Source organism: Calonectris borealis, chromosome 6 (assembly GCF_964195595.1).
Source record: "Calonectris borealis chromosome 6, bCalBor7.hap1.2, whole genome shotgun sequence".
Classification (NCBI taxonomy): domain Eukaryota; kingdom Metazoa; phylum Chordata; class Aves; order Procellariiformes; family Procellariidae; genus Calonectris; species Calonectris borealis.
This window is the reverse complement of record NC_134317.1, coordinates 6640416-6662983: the sequence shown is the minus strand read 5'-3', so window position 1 is coordinate 6662983 and position 22568 is coordinate 6640416. Positions and strand designations below refer to the sequence as shown.

The 22568-nt window shown below is 39.8% G+C and overlaps 1 protein-coding gene across 1 annotated transcript in view; it reads right to left on the bottom strand.

Annotated features, from left to right (window-relative positions):
* LOC142083383 (von Willebrand factor D and EGF domain-containing protein-like) overlaps positions 1-22568 on the bottom strand; it is a 183339-nt gene that overhangs the window by 87192 nt on the left and 73579 nt on the right. Inside the window, exons 9-11 of the mRNA XM_075152716.1 lie at positions 20979-21249; positions 17615-17793; positions 13059-14002 (exon numbers count right to left, since the gene is read on the bottom strand). Coding sequence (XP_075008817.1) covers positions 13059-14002; positions 17615-17793; positions 20979-21249 — 1394 coding nt within the window. The remainder of the gene's footprint in view (positions 1-13058; positions 14003-17614; positions 17794-20978; positions 21250-22568) is intronic.

Here is a 22568-nt window from a genome sequence, read left to right as displayed (position 1 = left end):
GCCAGGAAGGCACTCTCGGGTGAGTTACTTGTCGATGAGCCCTGCGTGCTTCCCCGAGGGTTTCCTTACATCTTTATGAGCATCCTGACACTACAGCGGCACCATTGTGTCAGGGCCAGGGGCAAGATTATCCAGCCTCAATGCATTTTGAAATGACTTGCAGTATCAGCATGGCATTTTGTATTTGTTTCTCTCAAACCATTCTGTTCACACTTTTGTACAGCATCTTTAAGTGGATCTAAATCTGGAGGAAATATGTTCCCGTATATGCTTCAGATATCTTCTCTCAAGACTTGCCATGTTATTACGGGTTAATTGGGATGAAAATGAGATTTTTTTTTCTGGTGAAATGGGTGAAAGGTTCAGGGAAGAAAAATGCACCTTCTATTTTCTGTAGTTTGATGAAGGTGGGGAAGAAGGAGGGAACTGAGCTGTTGTTCGAGTGGGCTTTTTCTGTTACCTCAGCCAGCCATGTCGTGCACTGCCTGCTTCAGCTGGGAGTGCTCTAAAGGGAGGAATATATAGTGCGGTTGTGTGGGAGACCATATGTAATTTAATGCTCTATTCCTTTATTTCTGGCCAGCTGAAATGTGGTACTGAGGAGGTGATGGAGTCCCCATGCAGATTTTTACCAAGGCCTTTCACAGGGAGTGTTGGGAGGAGAGGAAGAAGAGGGAGAAAATCTGATGGAAAATGAAAGTAATTATAATGACTCATTTTTAAACAAATGGATACTAGAGTTCAGACCTTAGACCTCAGAATAGGCAGTACAGTCCTTTTGAAAATGGTCATTATTTTTATCTAACTGTTTTTTAAAATGAGATATCACATTTAATGGGCGTAGGAATTTTAGGCATTTGTTTTTAATGTGGTTTTCTGTCTGTCTTTGCTTTCTAGTTTTGGCATACATTAGCCCGTTTCAACCAAACGTGGAAGGTGAAATCGCAATGACATTAGCTTCGGAAAAGTCTGATGACAGGCGGTAGCTGGTACTCAGCCATACAGATCCTGCTCTTCCTGGGGGAAACACAATCAAGGTTCGGCTGTTGTTCGTGGCTCCCCGTGTTAGCGGGTGGGTAGTTAATAAGCCTGTGCACGGCACACGCTCGCGGGCCAGGGAGGTGGAGATGTGAGAAGGAAATGTTGGAGAACCTGAAAAACCCTAGCAAAAGAGCTGCAAGTAATTCAGCGGGAGACTGGAGGGGAGAAAGACAGGACCAAAGCAAAAAGCTGGGTAATATCACAAAGGTGAGAGTAAGGGTTAAAGTGCAGATATCCAGAGAAACTGGAGGTTGTGGAGACCTGGGGTGGATGTCTGATGTCTGTGGAGGGGCAAGTTAAAGAGGCAGGAGAGAAATGTGCGGGAAATCAGGCAGTGCATGGAACAAGCTTGTGAAAAGTATGATCTCTTTGAACATTAATAATTTATGTTTAGGAGTGTGAATGCCAAAATACAACAAAATCTGGGACAGAACATCCTCCTCCTTTTCTCCGTATGGCCTATAGGGCAGAAATGTACTTTGAGTTTTACTGGTAGGTTAAAAACTGAAGCTCAGGGTAGCACCTGGGGCTCAGATGGGTGGCAGGGTGCAGTCACGTTATGGAGGAGGATTTAAGGAGCTGTGTGTTCACATCCGCTGGCTCAGACATGGGCACCTCGATGCATTTCTAATGCCTGGTCTGCACACACACCAGCTAAACACACCTGAGATGTGTCTGTCACCTGGTAGAGCATCGCACTCGGACACTGATGAACAGCAGGAGATGTTGAGGAAAAAAGTAAAAAAAATACTGACTTTTAATAAAACTGTCTTGGAATAAAAAGTAGAGAGGAATCTGGACTTGAAGGTTGCATCTAAAAGGCCTCCACACTAGACAGAGGTAAGGGGTCTGTCCTCTTTGGTTTGCAATGCTTGTGTTGTGCCTCCCTCGAGAGGCACAGACCCTCTCGGTAGGGGAATTTGCAGGAAAGAATAGTAAGTTCACTGCGTTGGCAGTGCTGACAGTGCAGTTTCTTTCTGTAAGCATTTACGTGAGTCAAACCTTACAAGGAGCCCGGGCTACATAATAGACTTAAAAACCCCCTGCATAAATACACAATTGGTTTTATAGATATCTGTTGTAGTGTATTATGTAAATAACTATGCACAGATGTAGAAGTAAAATGGAGACAGTTGATACAAAATCAAGAATCTTGCAAAACTACACTTATTGAAGTCTTACTGACAGATAGATGTGGTTCGTGTTGGGTTTCCACTTTTGATTAGAAAAATATCCTAGCACAAATAAACATTCTTCTGCAGTGTTTGAAAGCTACGCATGCAACTTTGGGCTGGAGCAGCAGACCTGAAATTAAAACTGGCAAGAATTTTGTTCAAATAAAGAGAAGGAAATGGTCTGCCCTGCTTTTCTTGATCATGATAATAAATAAGCAACCTAAGTCATGAAAAGCAAATCAAGAACCAGATCATAAGCATTGGGTATGGTCACAACCTTATTGAAATGCAAAAGAAAATTGTCCACGTTGTCCAATTGCTGTATCCTTGAAATCATTTAGCTGGTTGAGCAAGCTGCTGTGACAGAGCTTGCTGGCGTGGTTGTGGACAGCTGGCTATTGCAGCTATGAGGGTTCTGGATCAGAGCAGACTGATGCTTAGTTATCTCACAGTGCGGACAGAGCAAGTCTGAATCTGCCTCCATTCAAATACATGCACAAATATTGTATTTCTTTCTTTTGTAGGTAGGGTTATTTCAGCAGTCGTATTCACAATTATTGAATGCATTATTCTGGAACTCATGGTATCTGTAACCTAAAACTCATTTCAAAATCTTCCCTAAGAAAAAGGTATTAACAGCTATATGCTGTTTGCCAGGATTTTTGCATATCACTGACCTCTGTGGCTTCTAGATGAAGACTGTGTTTGTCCCTGCTTACAAAACCAGTTCTCGAAGCAGAGTTTGTCATAGAACTGAACTATACACCTATGATCTTTAGCTGACATGGAGTGAATCTGGTTTTCTGCTTTGAGGGTCTCTAGTACCGAGGATGGATTGCAGAAGTGAGCCCTGGGAGAGTGTGGGAAAGGCATTTTGCAAGTGCTCGCTGCATGCGAGAAATGGACTGGCTCAATTTCACACTGAAAGCATCCATGTGCTGCAACAATATGGGAGATTGTTTTTGCTTTAGAAAGCTTACTATGACATTTTATGTCTATTTGATCCTTCTATTTTTAAAAGGCTTGCCAGCAATTTGCTTTAGCAATAGAAGGGAAGAGAAGTGCTCTGTTAACTATAGAGTATTTCCTTTTTTCTAGGCCTGGATAGGTGGTAAAATGTAGGATCTGGTTGCGCATTCATGGCTCTTACTGGCACACCAAAGCAGGTCTCGGTTTCAGTCCCTCGAAGGCACTTCAGGGCAGAACCCCTGGCAGGATCTTGTGGCTCCCCACGAATGCAGTGATGCCACTCGAAGGGATTTGGGCACGAGGGTGCTCGTGGGTGTCATGATGGTCCTTATGTCCACGCTAGTATCCACTTGGTTGTTTTTAGTAATTTTCTCATCGTTACAGTTACTGAATTAGAATAAGATCTGGTTATTACACTTGGGTTTTTATTTGCAATTGGTTGAACATTCTGTACTGGTAGATTGTGGGTTCTTTACACAACATAAAACATTATATAAAGGCGTTACAAGTTTGCTCTGAATTTTTAGCTTTGGTCAGTTTAAATCGGACCTGTTAATGTTTTGCAGGTTTTAATTCTATAGCGCATAAACTGTCAGGAATTTGTTATTTATGTGTGCGTGTGTGTGAGTATTTGGGGAAGGAGGTTGTTTGTTCAGGGCTTTTTGTTTTGTTTTGAATTTAACAAGATTTAAGGCTGAAATTTCCCGCGGTGCCTGCAAACAGCATGATGTAAAGAAGTTATAGGCATGCATCTGGAGTGTCTGGCTTTGGTCAGTTTAAATCAGACCTATAATTTTGTAAACAAAGAAGTTATAGGCATGCATCTGGAGTGTCTGGCTTTGGTCAGTTTAAATCAGACCTATAATTTTGTAAACTTTTCTAGCATTTAATTCTATATACTTCAGAAAATGGTTTTGTTTAGCTACATGTTTCACTGAACTGCTTCCACTGCTTTGCATTAAAGCAAATAAACTAATCACCAGAAAAGACTAATCTCCCTGATCTGATTTGCAGGGAATAGTATGGATCACTGAGCATGCAACCTTCCATGTCCCTTATCATGAGGATTTGATATCCTTTTAAAATTCGGTTTCTATTGACTTTGTAACTATCAAGCTAATAGCCCTCTTCCCGCTCAGTCAGGTCTGTGCTTTGAATGGAAAGAACTGGGAACAGTAGATTAAGGCTGGTATTGATGTTTGCCTTTTCAGATGCGTGGTTATTGCATCTGCACCATCAAAAAGTAAACTAAAATTGCTATGAAAAGAAGAAAAGCTTCAAAACTAACATGAAGCTTGTCAGTCCCTGAGAATTACCCACAAATATGTTTTATGTGACTGGGAAAAATCTGTCTCCATCAATATAACACAGGGTACACAGGTGTCAGTCAGGATGCATCATGGTAGGTTAGGTTCACAATTATTTTTTTCTTTTGATTCTTACCTATGTATCTTTTGTAAATTTTGTATTTCTTACTAAAATTTTTGTGGTTGGAGGTGTTCATTCGTTCTAAAAGCATGAGAGTGATATTTTCAAAAGCAGGTAAGTCCTATGTTCAAAAGATTATGTCTGTGATCATGACCACTAATACTACCTTTGTTTTTAAACTGAAAAGAATATACTGGTGTAAATTTTTATGGCCCAGATCTGTAGATACTGTAGAATAATTTTATTCATATAAAATGCCATTATTATTAGGATTTATAGCTCGCTCAGATGAGGACCTCTTTTACAAAGTATTGATATCTTAGTGAAACTTCTTTAATGTCAGCTTGAAGGAAATAAGAATATATTCTTAATATCTTTAAGTTCTATGTAAAGAATGCAACCCCAGTGGAATGGAAGCAGCATATTAAAAGTGTGTTTTATGCCACAACAGTATATAGAGATCTGCAAGTGTTCCCTGCTTTACAGAAATTATTACTGGAGAAAAATGTATTTGATAGATAGTTACCTTCTAAACTATAATATAAAAACACTGCCTCTCTTACTGTCCATCAGTTTTCAAGTGAACAGGTACATATTTGAGTGAACATGGCGGGCATAGGCATAGGAAATTTTCAAACCTCCCTCGGTTGGCTGGATAAGAAAACTCAACATTGTGGAATGGAAAGACAATAATTAATATGAGAAAAAAAGAAAACAAAAAGAGAATTTGTAAAAAGACCTTATTATTTCTTGGTAACATAAAATTCATCAAAGTAGTAACTGTGACTTTGCTAATACTACGTCCACCAAAGTCAGTGGAATTATTATAATAAAGAGGAGAGTTAAGCCCAATGACTTATTATTTGAAAAGAAAAACAGCTTTTTAAAGAAGAATGCCATTTAATTTTTTTTTTTAAAATAGTAATAGCACTCTTTTGGCAAGAAAAGTTTAGTAGTAGCAAGTATGGTGTTTGCTGTTCTCGCAAGCATGTTTGACTCTTCTTTTGAAATCCAATTTTTAAAAATTGATACAATTAATTGTTAAAGTGTATTGCATCCTCTCTACCATATAAAGTGTTTTGCCGTAATAGCCCAAAGCCTGGTTGTGTTTTTTCTTTGTTTACTAATCTAAACAAATTTTAAAACCTGGTCAATTCCTGTGGAGAGGATCAGACAGAAATTCCACAATTCCAGGTAACTCTATTTCTGAGGCTTTTATGATGATATAAAATGTAACTGTCCCTCAAAGGTCTGGTCACACCAGCACCACAGGCTGGTCACAGAGACAGAGGCTACCACCTTTACATACAGTGAGTACTATGTTTCTTTGTAGATATCTTGGTGATTTAAGAAATTAATTGTTTTTCTTTGGAAAGTCTAGTATGCATTTTTTACTTGTATAGTCTAATTTATGCATGGAGAGCTTCTATTGACCCAATACATCCTAGCGGCTCCTTCTGTGCTGTTGTGATGTATCACGTCAGCAAAACACATATTGCATGTGCCAAAAAGTATCCATTTCCTTGACAGATTAAGAGCCCTTAAATAATCATTATAGCACCATGATCTGGAATTTAAAGACCACTGAATTGATAGAAGTGGGAGAAACATATTTATTTCAAAGTCAGTATGTTCCCATACAAAATCTCCAAAGCAGATATTTGACAGAGAGAACCGAAATACTCTGTCCCCTTTCACCTGAGGAAACAATTTAAATCTTTTCTGTAAATGTCTCCCTCATGTTTTGTCCTTGATAACAGGAATTAAGCTTAAAGATAAAACACAACTATATAAACGGTGAGATTTCTATAATACATATTTCATCCTCCACTTGCATGACGGGCCTGATTAAAGCTCTGAGCTTATTCTTCCATAGGGGAGAGACATCTTCGTTTGGAAGACCCCACCTGAGGAACTGTAATAGCTGACCCCATACTTTTGCTCAGTATAATTTATTTTTTTAAATAGTTCGTGCTTTAATTAGTATTATTTACTTAGAGCACATGAACAAGACTCAGCCCAAAGCAATATGAGAAATTCAGAAAGGTCTATATGATCGTTCTAAAAATAACAGTGTAATTCATGTAACTGCTGTTGCAGATGGGTCTGAGGGACCTGGGTGATTGTGGTTCACGGCTCTGAAAATGCACTTGGGTTCACAGAACTTCTTAACAACACTACTGAAATTTATTGATATGAAAATGGGATATCTGTAAGTGTATTAGGTAAGCGTTAACTTCTCACCTTCTCACCATCATTTTTGCTCTCTTTGATTTCTTTGCTGGCTTTTTTTTTTCCAGAACTTTCCACACAGAAATTTAAACTTCAAGTGTCATTACTTCACTGAAACTAATTTGTCCTTATTATTCCTCATTACCTTTTATCTTGTAATTGCTCTTTAGAGCTTCATACAATCTGCATATTACATCCCTCTATGTATGCTTTACTAGTCCTGTTTTTTTTTTTTTATAAGCAACATGGTCAATATATACAAACGGTAAGCACCAACCTGATTTGCTATCTGCAGTAATTGGATTCTGCGTTTAATTACAGGTGGTAATGACATTTTAAGCACCTTATACAGGTGTTGGGGGGGGGTTTATGAAATGTTAAGCAACATTAAGAAAGTCTAAGCTTCTGGAGCATTGCCAAATTTCAGAGGTGCCTTTCAACTCCAAATTGCAGTTTTCATGTGAGGATAATTATAGCTCTGGCCACCTGGACTGCTCCTGTTGGAGTCAGGCAGAGCAGAGGAGTAAGCCTGTCTGCAAGCCACACTTCGCATCTTCTCTCTTTCTACATGTTTTCATTTAAAATTATTCCAAATATGTTATGGGTTGCATTCTGATCCCTAAAAATCCTGCATGGACATCTTTTTGTGTGCGTGTGCTGGTCAAAACCAGTGGAAGAATATATTATTATGTATTGGCAGTGTAGCTGAGATTGGGTGACCTTGGAAAAGATATTTGAATTATGTTGATGGCCTCCTTGATCTTGGGGGAGTTTTAATTCACATCTATAATTCCAGCCTGAGAAAATTAGACGGAGATTTGTTTTGGAGCTAATGGGAAAATATATGGCCAGCAAAAGGAGTTGCCTTCTCCTTCATTGCTCATGTAACTTTTACTGGAAAATAACTGTTTCCTAACAATGGCATTTAAGAGTTAGCATTTCCAAAATCAACATACATTCTTCTGTTTCTTCAGTCCTGTCTTTTTAAAAGAAAGTAAAAGAGGCAGCAGTTTTATATGTCCTGCTGAAACCTAATTCAGTTCTTAATTTCTCCTCCTTTTCTTCCCTTCCTACAGAACCTCTGCTTATTAGTACAAAAGCCAAAGGCTTATCCCGCCCGTGCCTGCAGAGTGCTGATTGCCTGCGCGCTGCCAGCCAGGTCAGGATGCCTGAGCTGCCAGTTAGGGGGCTCAAGCTGTTCCCGTTGGAACACGCAGCTTTTTTTTGTGAGATTGATCTTAATTCTTTATCTCTAACAGCCTTTTCTGGTGTTAGAAATCCTGGCTTTAGTGACGTCAACAGGACCTCAGTTCTGAGGACTTCCAGTCGTTTGAGCTGTCTTTAAGCTGCTCTACATCATTATTCTGTGATACTGTAGTACTTTTCCCTGCAAATAGGTGTTACATCACATGCTGTCTGTGTGGAACATTTCTGCCTATGAAATGTAAAAACAAGCAAATATCTTTAAAAAATGTTGTGAATAAAACTCAAAAATCAAGAACAGCTAAAGGTGAAGCTCACACTTATCTTGTTCGTCTGTACCAAATTGACTAACTGACCTTTTCTAAGTGTTATTATTTCAGAGCGATGGGCGTGCCAGACCTAAGATTTTATTTCTCCTTGTAGGGGATCTGACCTCTGGCTGGATGTATAGATCTGCTTTACATTGCATTTCCAAGACCAGGCACTTTTATAGATAGATGGTTTCCGTATTTTTGAATATACAAAAAGAATATTCTAGATCACTCATAAATAAATTCATAAATGGTCTGTAATACATGGAGCTCATTGCAGTTCATCACATTGATTCACTCTAAACTGTGGCAGTACTTTTCCTTCTCCATAGTTAAAGCTGAAACCAACTTCTTGTGTGAAGTCTTCTCTTAGCTTCTCTACAGTTATGCCAAAGACGAAGGAGAAGGTTCTGCAAGTTAAGTGTGCTGGTTGTTACCTTGGTTTTGTTTTAACTTTTCCGGAATATTTTTTTTCCCAGTTTTGCTCAAAGTCATCTCAAACTTGAAAGGCTTCTCCTTCCCGTTATCTCTGTACCTGTAGTACAAAGGATGGACTAACCCAGCCACCAGGTCCCGCTCACTGCTGGGCTCTGGTGTGTCTCGCTGAGCTATCGCCCTCCCAGCACATGCTGCGTTTCACCAGTCTAGCGTTAGTTGGTACCAGGATATCTGGGAGAGGAGGAGGAATGACTACCAGAAGATGCGTCCTGTTCTTAATTTCTTTATCAAGTATGGTTTTATCTCTGGTATCAGGAATTAAAACCAAATTATCCAGATTAAATTACTGACCCTCCTGTAAGGACATAATACCATTTTAAATGCTTCTCCAAGGGATCCTAAAGCTGGAGAAGGTTACTCCAGGGGGCTGGATTCAAACCCTTGTGTTTTTGATCTCCCTGCAGACCACTGTTTTCCAAAAGCACTACAGTCAGCTCAGTTTCTAGGGTCCAAAGCTCTGACTTTGGGCTGTTGTAAGACAAGCATAAACCTTCTGAAGTAAATAAGAAGCTGTGGACGAATTTGGAGTCCACTGTTTTTAATGATTATGGGCCTCTGTCAGTATTTAGGTGAAGAGACATTTTCTGACATCGAGATCGCAGGTGCATGCTGCGTATGCAGAAGTAGTGTGCAAAGATTGTTGCACAGGCATAAGGTCAAATACTCAGAAATTAGTATAAGAGAAAAGATAGCTTTAATCACTGGTCTGCACTAAAAACCTGGTGAGTATCCACTGAACACGCTGAGAAGTTAATTTTCAATGTTATGTTCCCCAAACTAAAGGAAGCCTTTCTCTTTAAAGGGACTGACATGATGACAATCTTCAAACCTTTACCACTGACATGATGGGAAATTCGTACTGCCTCCCACTCACCCATCACGTGGAGAAGCTGAGGACTCTTCTGGCAACATGCTTTGGGAAGAGCCAAGCAAAAGCAATCTACGGATTCAAAGGTATATTTTACAAAGTGTTTTGCATTTGTGGAACCCGTGTAACAGAAGGTATTTGCAACTCTCCTGATCATTGCTGTTCCCATTTGTAAAGACTGTGATGTGTTAGATAAATTTGGTCAGGAAATGGATCCTCTTTATTTCTAGTGTCTTCATTTTTTGGGGGAAAAAACAACAATCCAAACCAAATCCAGCCAAACAAACCCCAGGTTTTTATGTGAAGGAGGATCCCTTCTTTAACAAACAAACTTTCAAAAATGTTAATGGTTTTTTTTTCATTAGTCTGTGGGCAAAATTTTTTTTAAGTTATATTTGCTTAAGCAGCTGCTTTTTTTTTTTCCCATTTTAATGAAAAACAGATTGTAAAATATTTTGAATAAATATTTTCTTTAGGATGTGGAACACACAATTAATTGCTAAGTAGTTTTATTGTATACAAAGATATTTGGGAAACAGCAGTTCCTCTTTAAGTTGCTAATTGTCATGCATAGAACAGCTCAGAGGTTTCCGTGGGCTGAGGGGTCTATCCCTGTGAACTGTGCTGCATGTTCAGGGTTTTACCACGTACAAGCTGGTAGACAGATTACAAGTGGAAAAAAAAAAACAAAACTGTATTTTGCAGAGAAGATTTTAGTGATTAAATTAATTCCACTAGCCTTAATAACATTGTGCATTTTTTGTTTGTTTGTTTGTTTTTTCTTCTGTACAAACATGTAAGTTCCCAGTGTACGTTCATGGCATGGAATATATCATGAGTCTTACTCCTCTAGAGATAGACAGCTGTTGATGAGAGGGCAGCATATAATCTCACTAGTATGGTGGAAAAAAGAAAAATGAATGGTACATGTTCCCCAGGTCAGGTGCACCCTTGGGAAGATATATGTTGCACATGACAGAGTTATGCCACTACTTTTTCCTCAAGAGAAAAATAAATACTGGTGGCTAAAATGGCAATTTCTACTACATTTTTATTTAATGCTTTCTCTTCTGAGCTCACTTTACTTAGCTAGAAAGCATTCTTCTCCTCGAGTAGTAATTATTATTGTGTTCTGTAGGTTTTCTTAAATGAAAAATAATACTTGTATTTAACATTTACACCCACAGAAAATATTCTATGGTATTAGTTAAAGAAAATACAAGTCCTTAGCCACAGCTAAGGTAATATGGGTTGTATACAGTGTGATAGCGAGAACAAAGGTTATTAGCTTTTTAAAAGAAATATTGCCCTCGAAATGTTGGGAAAACTGCATAGGAATTTTGGAAAAGGGCCTTCTGCCTTGTGTTAGAAAAGCTGCTGAAGCTGTCAGTGTTAATTTTGTCACAACACTAGCAAACTCACCCCCAGCAAATGGAGCAGCAAGGGAAATTTATACTTTCCTAATTGCAACAGTGCGGCTCTTTTGTGGGTCCAACACCAAGCTCGTGTCCCCCAGGGACCAGGGTAAGCACGAGGATGCTCGTGCTAAAAACTCAGCCTCCGCGAGCATCTCTCACTCAATGGAGCCCCGGGGCAGTGGGGCAGGTTTGCAGGTAAGTGGCGCTGGAGGGAGCAGGAGTCTGCCGGGGGGAGTCGGGATACTAGTGACTCTTTGGAAAACTGGAGGGAATAATTTGATGTACTTTGAACTCTAATAAACCAGACTCCCAAAAGAGAAGTGATTTGAAGCAAAGACCAACCACATTTTCCTCAACTGGAGAAAAGCGAAACAAAGGCAGCAAGAGACGGACAAAGCAGCCAGAGTGGGGAGTAGTAACGGTTTACGGTGTGTTTGCCACAGCTGATGCATGTTTGTTTTCCACTTCTCACCTCCCTGTGCAATCTCAGGCCCTGCTCTGTACTCTGTCCTTGTTTATATTTGATGTCGCAGCAAGAAGACAAGGTGCCATTAGCTTTTACTTGAAAGGTCATATTGAAGTTATTTTCCTCTAAACTGAGGGATTTCAACCATAGCAAAGTAAAATAAAATTTAAAAATCTGGTCTAAGCAAGCCTCCTAACCTGACTGTATCACAGAGAAATAAAGTTAAACATTGAATTGTATATTTGGCAATTACTGCAAAATTGCTTAACTCGTTTTTCAGTCACTGGTATCAGTTGTTCTCTGTGCGAATTCCTCCAAATTTAGGAAATGATCCTGCAAATTTTAGCCTGCCATTAACAAAAAACAAATGTTCAGATATATTTTGTCACTTTATAAATCAGTGCACTGAAGACACGTTTACTGTGAAGCACGTGGGTAATCCCACCCTGGCTAGTAAATGAGTATCAGATGTGCCGCTGAGCTCCTGGGGCTGCGTGGAGATTTGGATGTCTCAGCTAAGCCATGGCAACTGACCCTAGATATGAGCTTTACCTGTCCTAAATACAGAATAATGTCTTAAGCATCGTAGAAAAAGGCTTTCCCCGACATTTGGGATGGGTTAAGAGAGCATACCTTGGAATTTCAGCTTAGCTGAAATACTGTTACTTCTTAAGCTGCAGGAACTCAACTGTACGGCTGAGCCTCAAGTACCTTTTTGTAACTTCAAGCATAAGCTTTTGTGGTTTGCTGAGGCAGGGCTTACATTTGAAATTAATGCTAACATTTATGCATGTGCTTAGTTTCAAGCGCTGTCAGTACTCACATTGGACCTGGATTTATCCATTGAGGGGCTGAACTGTAAAGAAGAAACAAACCTAGTGGGATAGTCTCCTGTGTAAATGTAATTCATAAATATTTGCAGAATCAGGTCTGCAGGTTCAAATATGTCCTGTAGCTATTTTATGGCTTTGACAATGTTACCTGTTCATTTTGTCACTTTTAGTTCTCTTTTGTTACTCGTACAGTGTTTGAAATTAATTTTCAAATTTTATTCTCTGTTGATCAGGAAAAAAAAAGAAGTATCTATACAGTGTTAACATGAATATTGACCACAAGGTGAACAGGACCCACTTTTTTGTCAGAAGCTTGCTTGTCAGCACGCCGGTGATAGATCAGATGTAAAGAAAATCACTTCTGCAAAGCCAATTTGCTAAGGGGCTTGTAAAATCCATTTTTAAAAAGTTACTGAGGCGAAAAAGTGAAGGACCAGCCAACCAGATATTTTGATCGGCTCTTCAAGGTCAAAACCTGATTACTAATTCATCAAATATCTTACTGGTAGCACTGTTTGAAGAGCAAACAACTCTGTGCAGGTATTCTACCTAATAACTCTAATACTATGGAAGGATGGGTAGAGTAGGGTAGGAACAAACAGAATTTTTTACTTACTTTTGGCAATGCTACAATCATAGGAGCTGTGGTCTTCAAAGCATTGGCAGCCCAGTTCAGTACACTGCCCATTGCCGTTACAGAAAGCAGGACACCGGAGGACGGTGAGGATTTCCTCCTGGGTAGCAGATGGCTGATTTCCTACATGAAACCCTCTGTTTCTGTTTCCTAGCACTCTTCTTTCACATTCATTTTCCAAAAGGGCTGTCAGTGCCCTCACCCAAGCCACGTCATCTTTGAGCTGCAGATCTGAAAGGCATATATCAATTGCCTCATCCATCTGTTTTCCAAGGAGACCTTTACACACTAAGCCAATGGTGGAATTTGCAAGAATTTGGTGGCAAATCTCCCGAGCTTTGGCGGCGGTTAGCCCATTGGGAGTGGGCCATGCCAGTGGAAGTTTTGTCCGAATCCCTTCAAAGTAATCCTCTGGGAAAAAATATGCAAAGCTCTCTGAGTCTCTCTGGTTTAGGCCATGCAATGAGTGAAGGGATGAGTACTCATAATAGTCGTCTTGCCTTTTTGCTCTCTGTAGGTCTTCTGTTCGTTTGGTAGTGTTAATGGAACTGTCCTTTTTCAAGGAAACATTGCGTGCAAGGGGTTTTAATCGATCCTCGGGGCTACCTCGCTTTTGGACTGATTTAGGCAGATGTCTTTGATCAAAAGACTTGGTCGACAATTTCTTGTCTTTTCTTAAAGTAGACTCTATTTCTGACTGCGTGATAAACTCTGACGTAACATCTAGATACGGGATTGCAGAGGTGTAATCCACATGATCATAATGGCAACCAGAGGATTGAGGGAAAGGAGTCTGAAAGGCATTCAGCGCGTTTACCACGGGCACAGACTTAGTGCTCTGCTTCTGACATCTGCAGTAATTTTTCCTTTGCTTCCCCTCAGAAGGTGCTGGAGTCTTGTCAAATAAACTCTTCCCTGGAGGTATTCTGATTTACAAATAGAAAGAGATTAGAGGGAGGAAACTTTCGACAAATTAGTTTACAATACCAAGTAAACTTTCTTTCCCTTAGGCTGGGGAATGTATAAATTCCCAATCTACCAAAGTACTTAAGAAAATGCTTAATTTTAATCTCTGTTTTCTTTAGTCGCTTTTGCACTGCCCTTCTTGAGTTGTCCTGTACATTTTTTAGCACTACATTGGGACCTTTTAGTAACAGATGCTTAAGTGCTTTGCTGGAGCGTTGCCTAACTGCTTGATTTCTCTTTGCAGAACTTTCTCTAAGGTGCAGGTTACCTTTTGCATATTGCACATGAAATAAGGCCTTGGATTTGTCCCCGGTGTGACTCAAATACAGCTTGGAGAATGACAAAAAAGATGTATTTGTTTGAAACGCTTTCTTATGAAAATCATTTTTATCTATTTGCCTGTGCTCTCTTTACCAGATGTTTCCTCTAAGACTTGGATCACTACGTTTTTTCTTTTAAATGTTTTTTTCCTTTAAATTTTTTTTATGCATACTTCATTTCATTCTTGTCTTCTAATGGAGCTTTCTTTGAGTTTTTCTTTTGACACAAAGCAGTTTTCTATTGATCATAGGGCTAGGCTATCACATAAGGTAAGGTGTTTTTTTTTCCCTTTTTAATTTAGTCCAGCTTTAATGATGGATGAACTTCTAGAGAGTTCAGTTTGAATAAACAGTCATGATTAAAGTTTCTTTGGAAATTTCATGATCTCTTATTGATCTTATTTGTGCAGCACAAGAGGAATCCTGGAGCTTCGTAGAAAAAGATATGTTTCTTGTCCCAATGGTTGGCAGCACTTTATTTCCAGACAAATTTTAAATATCACCAAAAATGTAAATTATTTTGGCATTAATTTTGTCTTGCAGCCATCATGTAGAGATTTCAGGAAAGTGAAAGCATTTGCCAACATTTTGGAGCCAGACACTAGATTCTGTAGGAAGCGTAATTACCTTTATCCAATTTTTCCAATATATATTGAAAATGGCATATATGACATTATTATTTTGATCATTGGTACAATACTACTTTTAAATAAAACATCATGGTGATACAGGCAAAATGAACCAATTTCTCTTTCTGAAACAGGAGCCCAGACATTTATGAAACCATTTTACCCAATGTGCAGGCACAGCAGAATACGATGTGATACAATAGGACGGCTTTTGTGCTTGCAGAAATGCACAAGCTATTCTGCACTTTCCTACAGTCTAGGACAATAAAACATATCTGGCGATTGAGGAGTACTGAAACGACCTCTAGTCCTTTGGACAACGCAGTTTAGTGTCTGAGTGGGGGTCTTGCACGCGCTGTTCCTCCAGCTCTGCATGGTGGTCTTACCTGCAGCTGAAGCTGCCCAGACTCGCACCATGAACTAACTGTAAACCTAAATTAAGGCAGTAGAACTAGCTCTTTCTTTGGGGAACACTATAAAAACTAGAATCTCTAGGTAAATATCACATATTTAATAAATAAATAGAAATCACATAAACTGGTCCAAAATTGGGACAGAAACTTAAAATAAAAATGAAAATTTCAGCAAAATGAAAATCTTTTGCCTTGCTATTTTATTGAAACAAATTGCTTCATTATTCCTATGTGAAACCAAATACCTTCCTTTGATCAGCTGTGGTCAACAGGATGGGGGTATGTTGAAAGGATGGAGCCACTGAAAACCCCATCCTTCCTCACAAGCACACACGCTGAGAGCACTTAAGTGAGCTAGGATGTGCCTTCTGATCCCTGCATAAGATGACTAGACTATCATTCCTCTTAGCTGCCCATTATAATCAAGGAAGAACTAAAGACAAGGTTTTCAGACTGAGTTGGATGCTATTATAGAGAGAGAGTTCAAAATTAATAGCATTGCTGCTGGTTTCTCAAAAGATTTGAAAAATGGTTTGAAAAATGTATTTTACCTACTTAAAATACATGTTTTAAAATTCAGCTCTTCCTTGTCCAGATGCTATTTAAGGGCTGGGAGGTTCTGATGTTGTTTTATTGTTTAAAAGTTGCGTTGGAAAGCTGATGTTTAAAACAGATCTGTGGCATTCAGAGCCCTGCAGCTGCTTGAGAGAAGTGGGAGCCACGGAAAGAGCCGAACTGCCAGATGGTGAGCACCCAGACTAGCTTCAGGTGCTGGAGAAAACCTAACATGCTTTCAGTGTTATTTTAAATATAAAATGAAATTTTAAACAGCAGCAAAGAAATCACCCTCCAAGTTTTGTTTTTTACTGCGCCATTTCTCCGGGGGTGGATCAGAGACCGATCCAGTCTCCTCCGGAGGTAGCCTTAGCCTTTCCATTGGCTTAATTGTATTTTTTAACCAGGTTCTGAAGGGTCCTTGAGAATCCATCCTGGGGAGTACTGCAGGGTGAAACTCATCACCTCTCTTGCCCTTCTGACTTAGCAGGAGCTTCTCCTGCCTTCCCTGAAGTATCTCCATCATATGTGCTGAGCGCTAGGAAACTCCTCACTGTTTTATAAGTAAATTCCTATATATTGTGCTTTGGCTTGTGATCTTGCAGCAAACTTGCTTTGAACAAGTCCTCCTGAGGATCTTGTTAGCCCCTTTTTGGATAGTCAGCCGTTGGTCGTTCTTGCACCAAAGTATTTCTCCGTTTGCCTTCCCTGAAGCAAACTCTGACTGATTATCACATTAGTAAGATGTTAAATATGGCTGTTGACTTCTAAATAGTGCAATTTTTAATGACAGGTCATTAAATAGCCATTATTTAGGTCCATTGAATATAACTAGATTATGGTAGAGGTGTTTGGTTTTTTTCTGAAATGCAATAGGTCTAAAATTTCTTGTTCCTATAGGATTCCTTGTGCTAAGTTCCCATGTACAGATTAAGTGGTTTGTTAAGGTGGTTCACCTAATTTTTCCTTATTTGCAAAACATACTTCACAAACAAAACTACACAGTCAACCAAACCCGTTTTGGTTTTTGGAACACCTGTGAGGCATGTTTAGAGTTCAACAACAGAAATTAAAACGTGGGATAGGGACAGGGAGAGGGAGAGGGATATGTCAGAGCACCAGACTCCTGGCTCTGGCTCCAGATGATCTGTCTCAGAAAATGCAAGTTTTTAGAGTTCACTATCATCATTAGTAGAGTAGATATTAAGTTTTAGCATGGTACATATATTACCACACTTTGTCAAAATGTAACATTTAATCTATACTCACATATTGTAATTAGTGTTCAGGAATAAAACAACAAGGGAAATACCAAACCCTTAATTAATCCCTATTGTCAGTTATCTACATTTTCTAGTGTGGGTGAGAACCGCATTTTTTTAAGCAGCTGAGTGTGATCTTAGCACAGCTGTTAACATGACATCCCTTGCGCATATAAAACTTCGCCCTCAGTAACTGCTTATGTGTACGGTGCTGGCTGAAAATTAAGCCCCCGTGCTGTTTGGATGGTAATGGGTCTCCAGGCTTCCCTCGCTAGATTAAGCAGATCTCTCTGTCAGGTCATGAGGGGAGTATGTAATGAAATAAACCTATCAACACCCCTTGAAACAGTGCTACAGAGCACCTCCCGGCTGGGATCTTCTCTCGCTTTGTACCTCCACTCCTCGATGAAGTCTTCCTCGGGCACATTGCTCAGGTCGTTGTGACCGATCCCGTCGAAGAGGCCACACAAACCTCTGGTGCTGTTGAAGTCGCTGCCCGGCGTCCTCACCGTCAAACCCATTCCCCACTCACTCACGTCGGCTCGCACAAACGCTCCCGAAGGGAACAGGATCTGAAGAGGCAGAAAAAACCCCAGTGAACTGAGGCTGTTACCAAGCTTTTTATGCTATAAAATTGTCCCTTTCTATAAACAAAAATATCAGACGTCCTCACCGTCAAACCCATTCCCCACTCACTCACGTCGGCTCGCACAAACGCTCCCGAAGGGAACAGGATCTGAAGAGGCAGAAAAAACCCCAGTGAACTGAGGCTGTTACCAAGCTTTTTATGCTATAAAATTGTCCCTTTCTATAAACAAAAATATCAGAGTAGGACATTGGCGGAGGTAATTTAAGATCACTTAGATACACTGTAAATATTTATTCGTGCTATTATTTAGCTTGTTTTCAGATTCTGTGGTGCTAATATCTGATAGCATGACATAAATATAAAACTGCACGAGTACTTTCTTTTTAAATTAATAATTGCATCCATTGAAGTTTTCCCGCTGGTAAGTTACCAGCTAATTTTTCAAGCGACTTCCATGAAAATAAGGCCACCCTTGTGTCTTTGCCTGGGAAATAATTTCTTTTAGATAAACTGCCAAGTCTGAAAAACAGCTTTCTTCCCTCTGAAAAATCGTTTCATTTTCCAAGGCCGGATTACCCAGAAAATGATTGTGTTTTAAAGTGGATAAAGCAATTTTATCATTAAAGAACTTGGGTAGGCTTACACTGACCTTTAAAGAAAAAAAAAGATCTTGAGGTTAAGACAAAGAAGTAACTGTGTGGATAATGGATTTTTCAGATTGGTGTCCCAACCAAATAATAAAAAAATAATAATAAAAAAAATCTGTTCAACTGAAATATATTTTTGTTTGTTTGTTTTATTTTTACAGGTAAAAAGAAAATGATTTTGAAACTGATCTGTGCCAGAAGTGGGAGCAGGAGAACTCTACCCTGATAAGTAACCTTAATAATTTTTTTTGATCCAAAATGAAATGTTTTCAGTTAATCTTAAAAAGTACATTAAGTAGTTGGAAACATCTCATTACAATAATTTCAAAATAATTATTTTCCTTTTTTTAAGTCACCCCTACCTAAGTATAATTTATTCAGCCAAATAATGTCCATTGCTTTTCTTTCTTTCAGTGGGGATTTTTTGGTCCCTTATAAGTTCCTCCCCACCAAATCTATTCATATGCGTGAAGAAGCAGCTAGCTTATATTTGTATTTCTGTGCTGGAATCCAGAGTTTACATTTTGGCTGCACTAAATAATAATCTTGCCCATTTTAGCTTCCCAGTCATCATTTCAGGCATGAGAATACTTTTTGAGGAGCTCTCCGTGACTGATCTCCTCGTCCAGCTGAACGGAGCAACAACAGCTGGACGTTTTGAACTCAGGCCCTCTGTGTTTTGATTAGGGCATTCAAAGCATCTTTTTTTCAAAAATTATTGGCCTTGGTGAATAATGGAAGTCATCATATAAAACGAGTTCTTTGAATACGTCAGAAGGTCTTGGCTGTACCTCCACCTTGGCTGTATCTCCTCCTCGGCTGTATGTTTCGCTTCCCAAGGTAAGTTTAAAGAAAAAAAAAGATTCCCCAACATAAAGCTCAAATGGCCTAATGAGTTAATTTTTTCGTAGTGGTTTAATAGGTAGAGCTGGAGAACTGCAGTTGACACAGTGCTGGGTAGGATTTGATTTCCTTCTTCAGATAAACATGTGCCTTCTAATTACATGCTTTACTACAGGGAGGAGCATTTCCTACAAGGCTGCGTATAAAATCCTTGCAGTCAGGACTGCATGAGCGGCTTCAGTCTTCTGTGTTGTCTGGATTAATACTTCCAGGTGTGGATTTATATCAGGGCTGTAAGCTTTTCTCTTCCTGCTGCACCGGGCAAGGCGTCCCATCTGCCCCTGAGGACCTAACAACTGCCCAGGCTTTCTGTAACCCACCTGGATTTACCGCTGCTGATTGAGGCTTTGAGGAAGCTTTTTTGAGACCTCAGTTTGCAGAGCTATATAGTGACTGGCTGCTGGAAGCTGCTACCTTACACAGAAAAGAGAGTGACTTAACCCCGTTCAAAGCACCAGCCTTGAAGGGCGGGGGAGCGGCGGGGGAGCCGGCTCCGGCACTGCGCGAGGTTGGCGACGGGCAACTGCTGAGCAAATTGGGGTGCACCGCGCACAGCGGCCTGATCAGGGACCGTACTCATCGCTGCACTGCTCCTACAGATTCAGAATCTGTATGCCCCACCAGCGCAGGATTCATGTTCGTGTCCTGGGGGTGTCCTGATTTATTTCACTGAGACTTACACGAAGTGTAAATGAGAATAGGGATTCCTTGCTAAGATTATTCTAGTAACGTAACAGTAATTGTACTGCATTCAGTTGCAAAATGAAATAAGAGCTTGCTTCCTGCTTTTTCTCTATTCTATAATTAACAGACCTTCAATTACTATGTTACCAAGATCTATTCCAAGTGAGATCACAAGGAGAGCCAAACACAGGCACTCCCTGCATCGTTCTGGCTCTATTGTGGACCTATCTTAACCCAAAACATTTCCTGGCAATAAATCTTGATGATACAACTCTAGGATAAAATTATCTTCTTGGCCATAATTTGTGGTTCTTCTCCTCACCAAAGCCCCCAGTGCAGCCTGCTCTTATTCTTCCAGTGATTCCACTGGATTAGTGTGGATAAGTGATACTTATGCAAAGTATGTTGTGGCCATATATTTTTAGGCAAATACTTGAAATTATACCAAATGTTGCACATTTGCAGCCCATTTTCATGGCTTTTGAGGGCTAACTGCATCTGACTAATATTGCCTTACTGTTCCGCTCTAAAACTACATTATTCTGCTACCTGTGAATTCCTTGAATACCTATTCTTTCCTTGAATATTTATATTGTAAGCTCTGCAAAGAAATTTGCTTTATGCAATGCGGTTGGGTAGTGCCTAGCATAAACAAACCGAGAGCGGATTGCCGTACTGCAGAGAGTAAGTGACAATATTGGCACGCCGCTACATCTCCGAGAAATTTCCAGAGATATTTGTTTTGTTTTACATTTTTTTAAACTAACACTTTAACCAGCTTCTTCCCTGCATCTCGTTTTTCGGTACATTTTGCCGCAGGCGCTCTTATGGCTTCAGATAGATATTTTTGTAGCAACTTCATTAATAATTCAGAAATATTAAACTCACATTTTTAAAGAACAACAACAACAAGAGTACTCAAATATCCACGTACTGTTATTTTTCTCCCTCCGTAGGACTTTAGGATTTTGACATGTGGCGATGCCTCAGTGCTTTTGACGGCTAGCTGGGGTCTGCTCTCCCAAAAATGACCATTGCAGGTGTCCAGCACCACGGTGTCACCCCCCTCTCGCGCAGCTACGCCGCAATTGCAGGCGGTGGCGGAGCGGTGGCTTCCGCAGTCCCACTGCCGAACGTGCACTTCAAACGCCCGCGACATGCTCCGGCACAAAAGGAAGGTGCCAATTTTATAGTTATCGTAGCGCCTAAACAGTAACAAACAAAAAAGAGGATTTAGAGACCCGGAGCATCCACCTGCGACGGCTGTTTGTCGGTACTCGTAAAACAGCGGTCCTTAAATCGGCCAGCGTGGTGGCTGGCCTCGAAGGAGGGAAAAATCAACACGCGGGGAAGCGTTTCTCCGGCACCGTAAGCAAGGGAACGCCATCACAGTTATTAGCTGGAAGTGCATAAGAATTCATGTGAAAAGCGGGTAGCTGTCCCCCAGCTGCTGCTATGGCAACAGGCATGGATAAAAAGGATAAACAGCTGATAAAAAGCAAATGGGAAAAAGTCCCTGCCTCCAGGCTTTAATAAATATGTTTTGGTTCTAACTGGATGCTTTACAGCATGATATTCTTCAAAGAAAAATCAGTGCTCACATAACCTTTTCTGTGACTAAGCACTGGTTTTTACAAGACTGACTGTGGCTAGGTGAATACTTCATGTGAAAACCTGGGGTTCTACTGAAAACCTGTTAAAATGAAGTTGGTTCCTCCCCTCAACAACTTCACTGTAAGAACAACTTTTGCTTTAAATGGATTGGCAATCAGCACAGTGCAGCGTGTTGAACAGTTCGGGACTTTCATTCCTCTCTGTACAAAAAGTCCTTGCTTCGAGTGAGGCCACGAGCAGAATAACTTGAATAACTGCAGGTGTTTCCCCTCTGCACGAACCAGGTAAAACTCCTCCCGGCTGCAGCCTTGGGTTTCCACAAAGGGACCTGTGAGAGGATCCTCCTCTGTTCTTTGGTTTCTCACTCCGTAAGTTTGTCTTATTCTTGCTCTATTTTATTCTAACGAGATGTATAAAAGTAATCATTACTTTTGAAGTATACAGCTGTATACTTTGTATATGCTGCTGGCATTTTCTCCTCACAGCTGCCATCTTTAAAGATGACGGATTATTCTACTTCCTTTTAAGGCACTGCATTTAGTTTTAAACACGATTTTTAGGCAATTAAGTACAATGGAAACTAAGCTATAAGCTCATAAGAATAAGCATTATCCTTTTCTACAATAAAAAAGATGTAAAAAAGAATGCATAAAATAACTAAACTAAATAACAGGATTATTTTTAAGCACTGTTATACAAACATCAATATATTTTTATTTTGTTAATGTTTTCTATACAGAGCAACATATGGCTAAAGAACCAAGATTTTTTAGCATGTATATATCTGCATTTTATTTCTCTTCAGAATAAAAGCCACAGAAGACTATGTAGCTTAAAACAGTAAGAACTTAAACTCCAACTGCTTTTCTCTGCTGGAAAACACATTTGACTTTATTTTTCATCTTCAAAA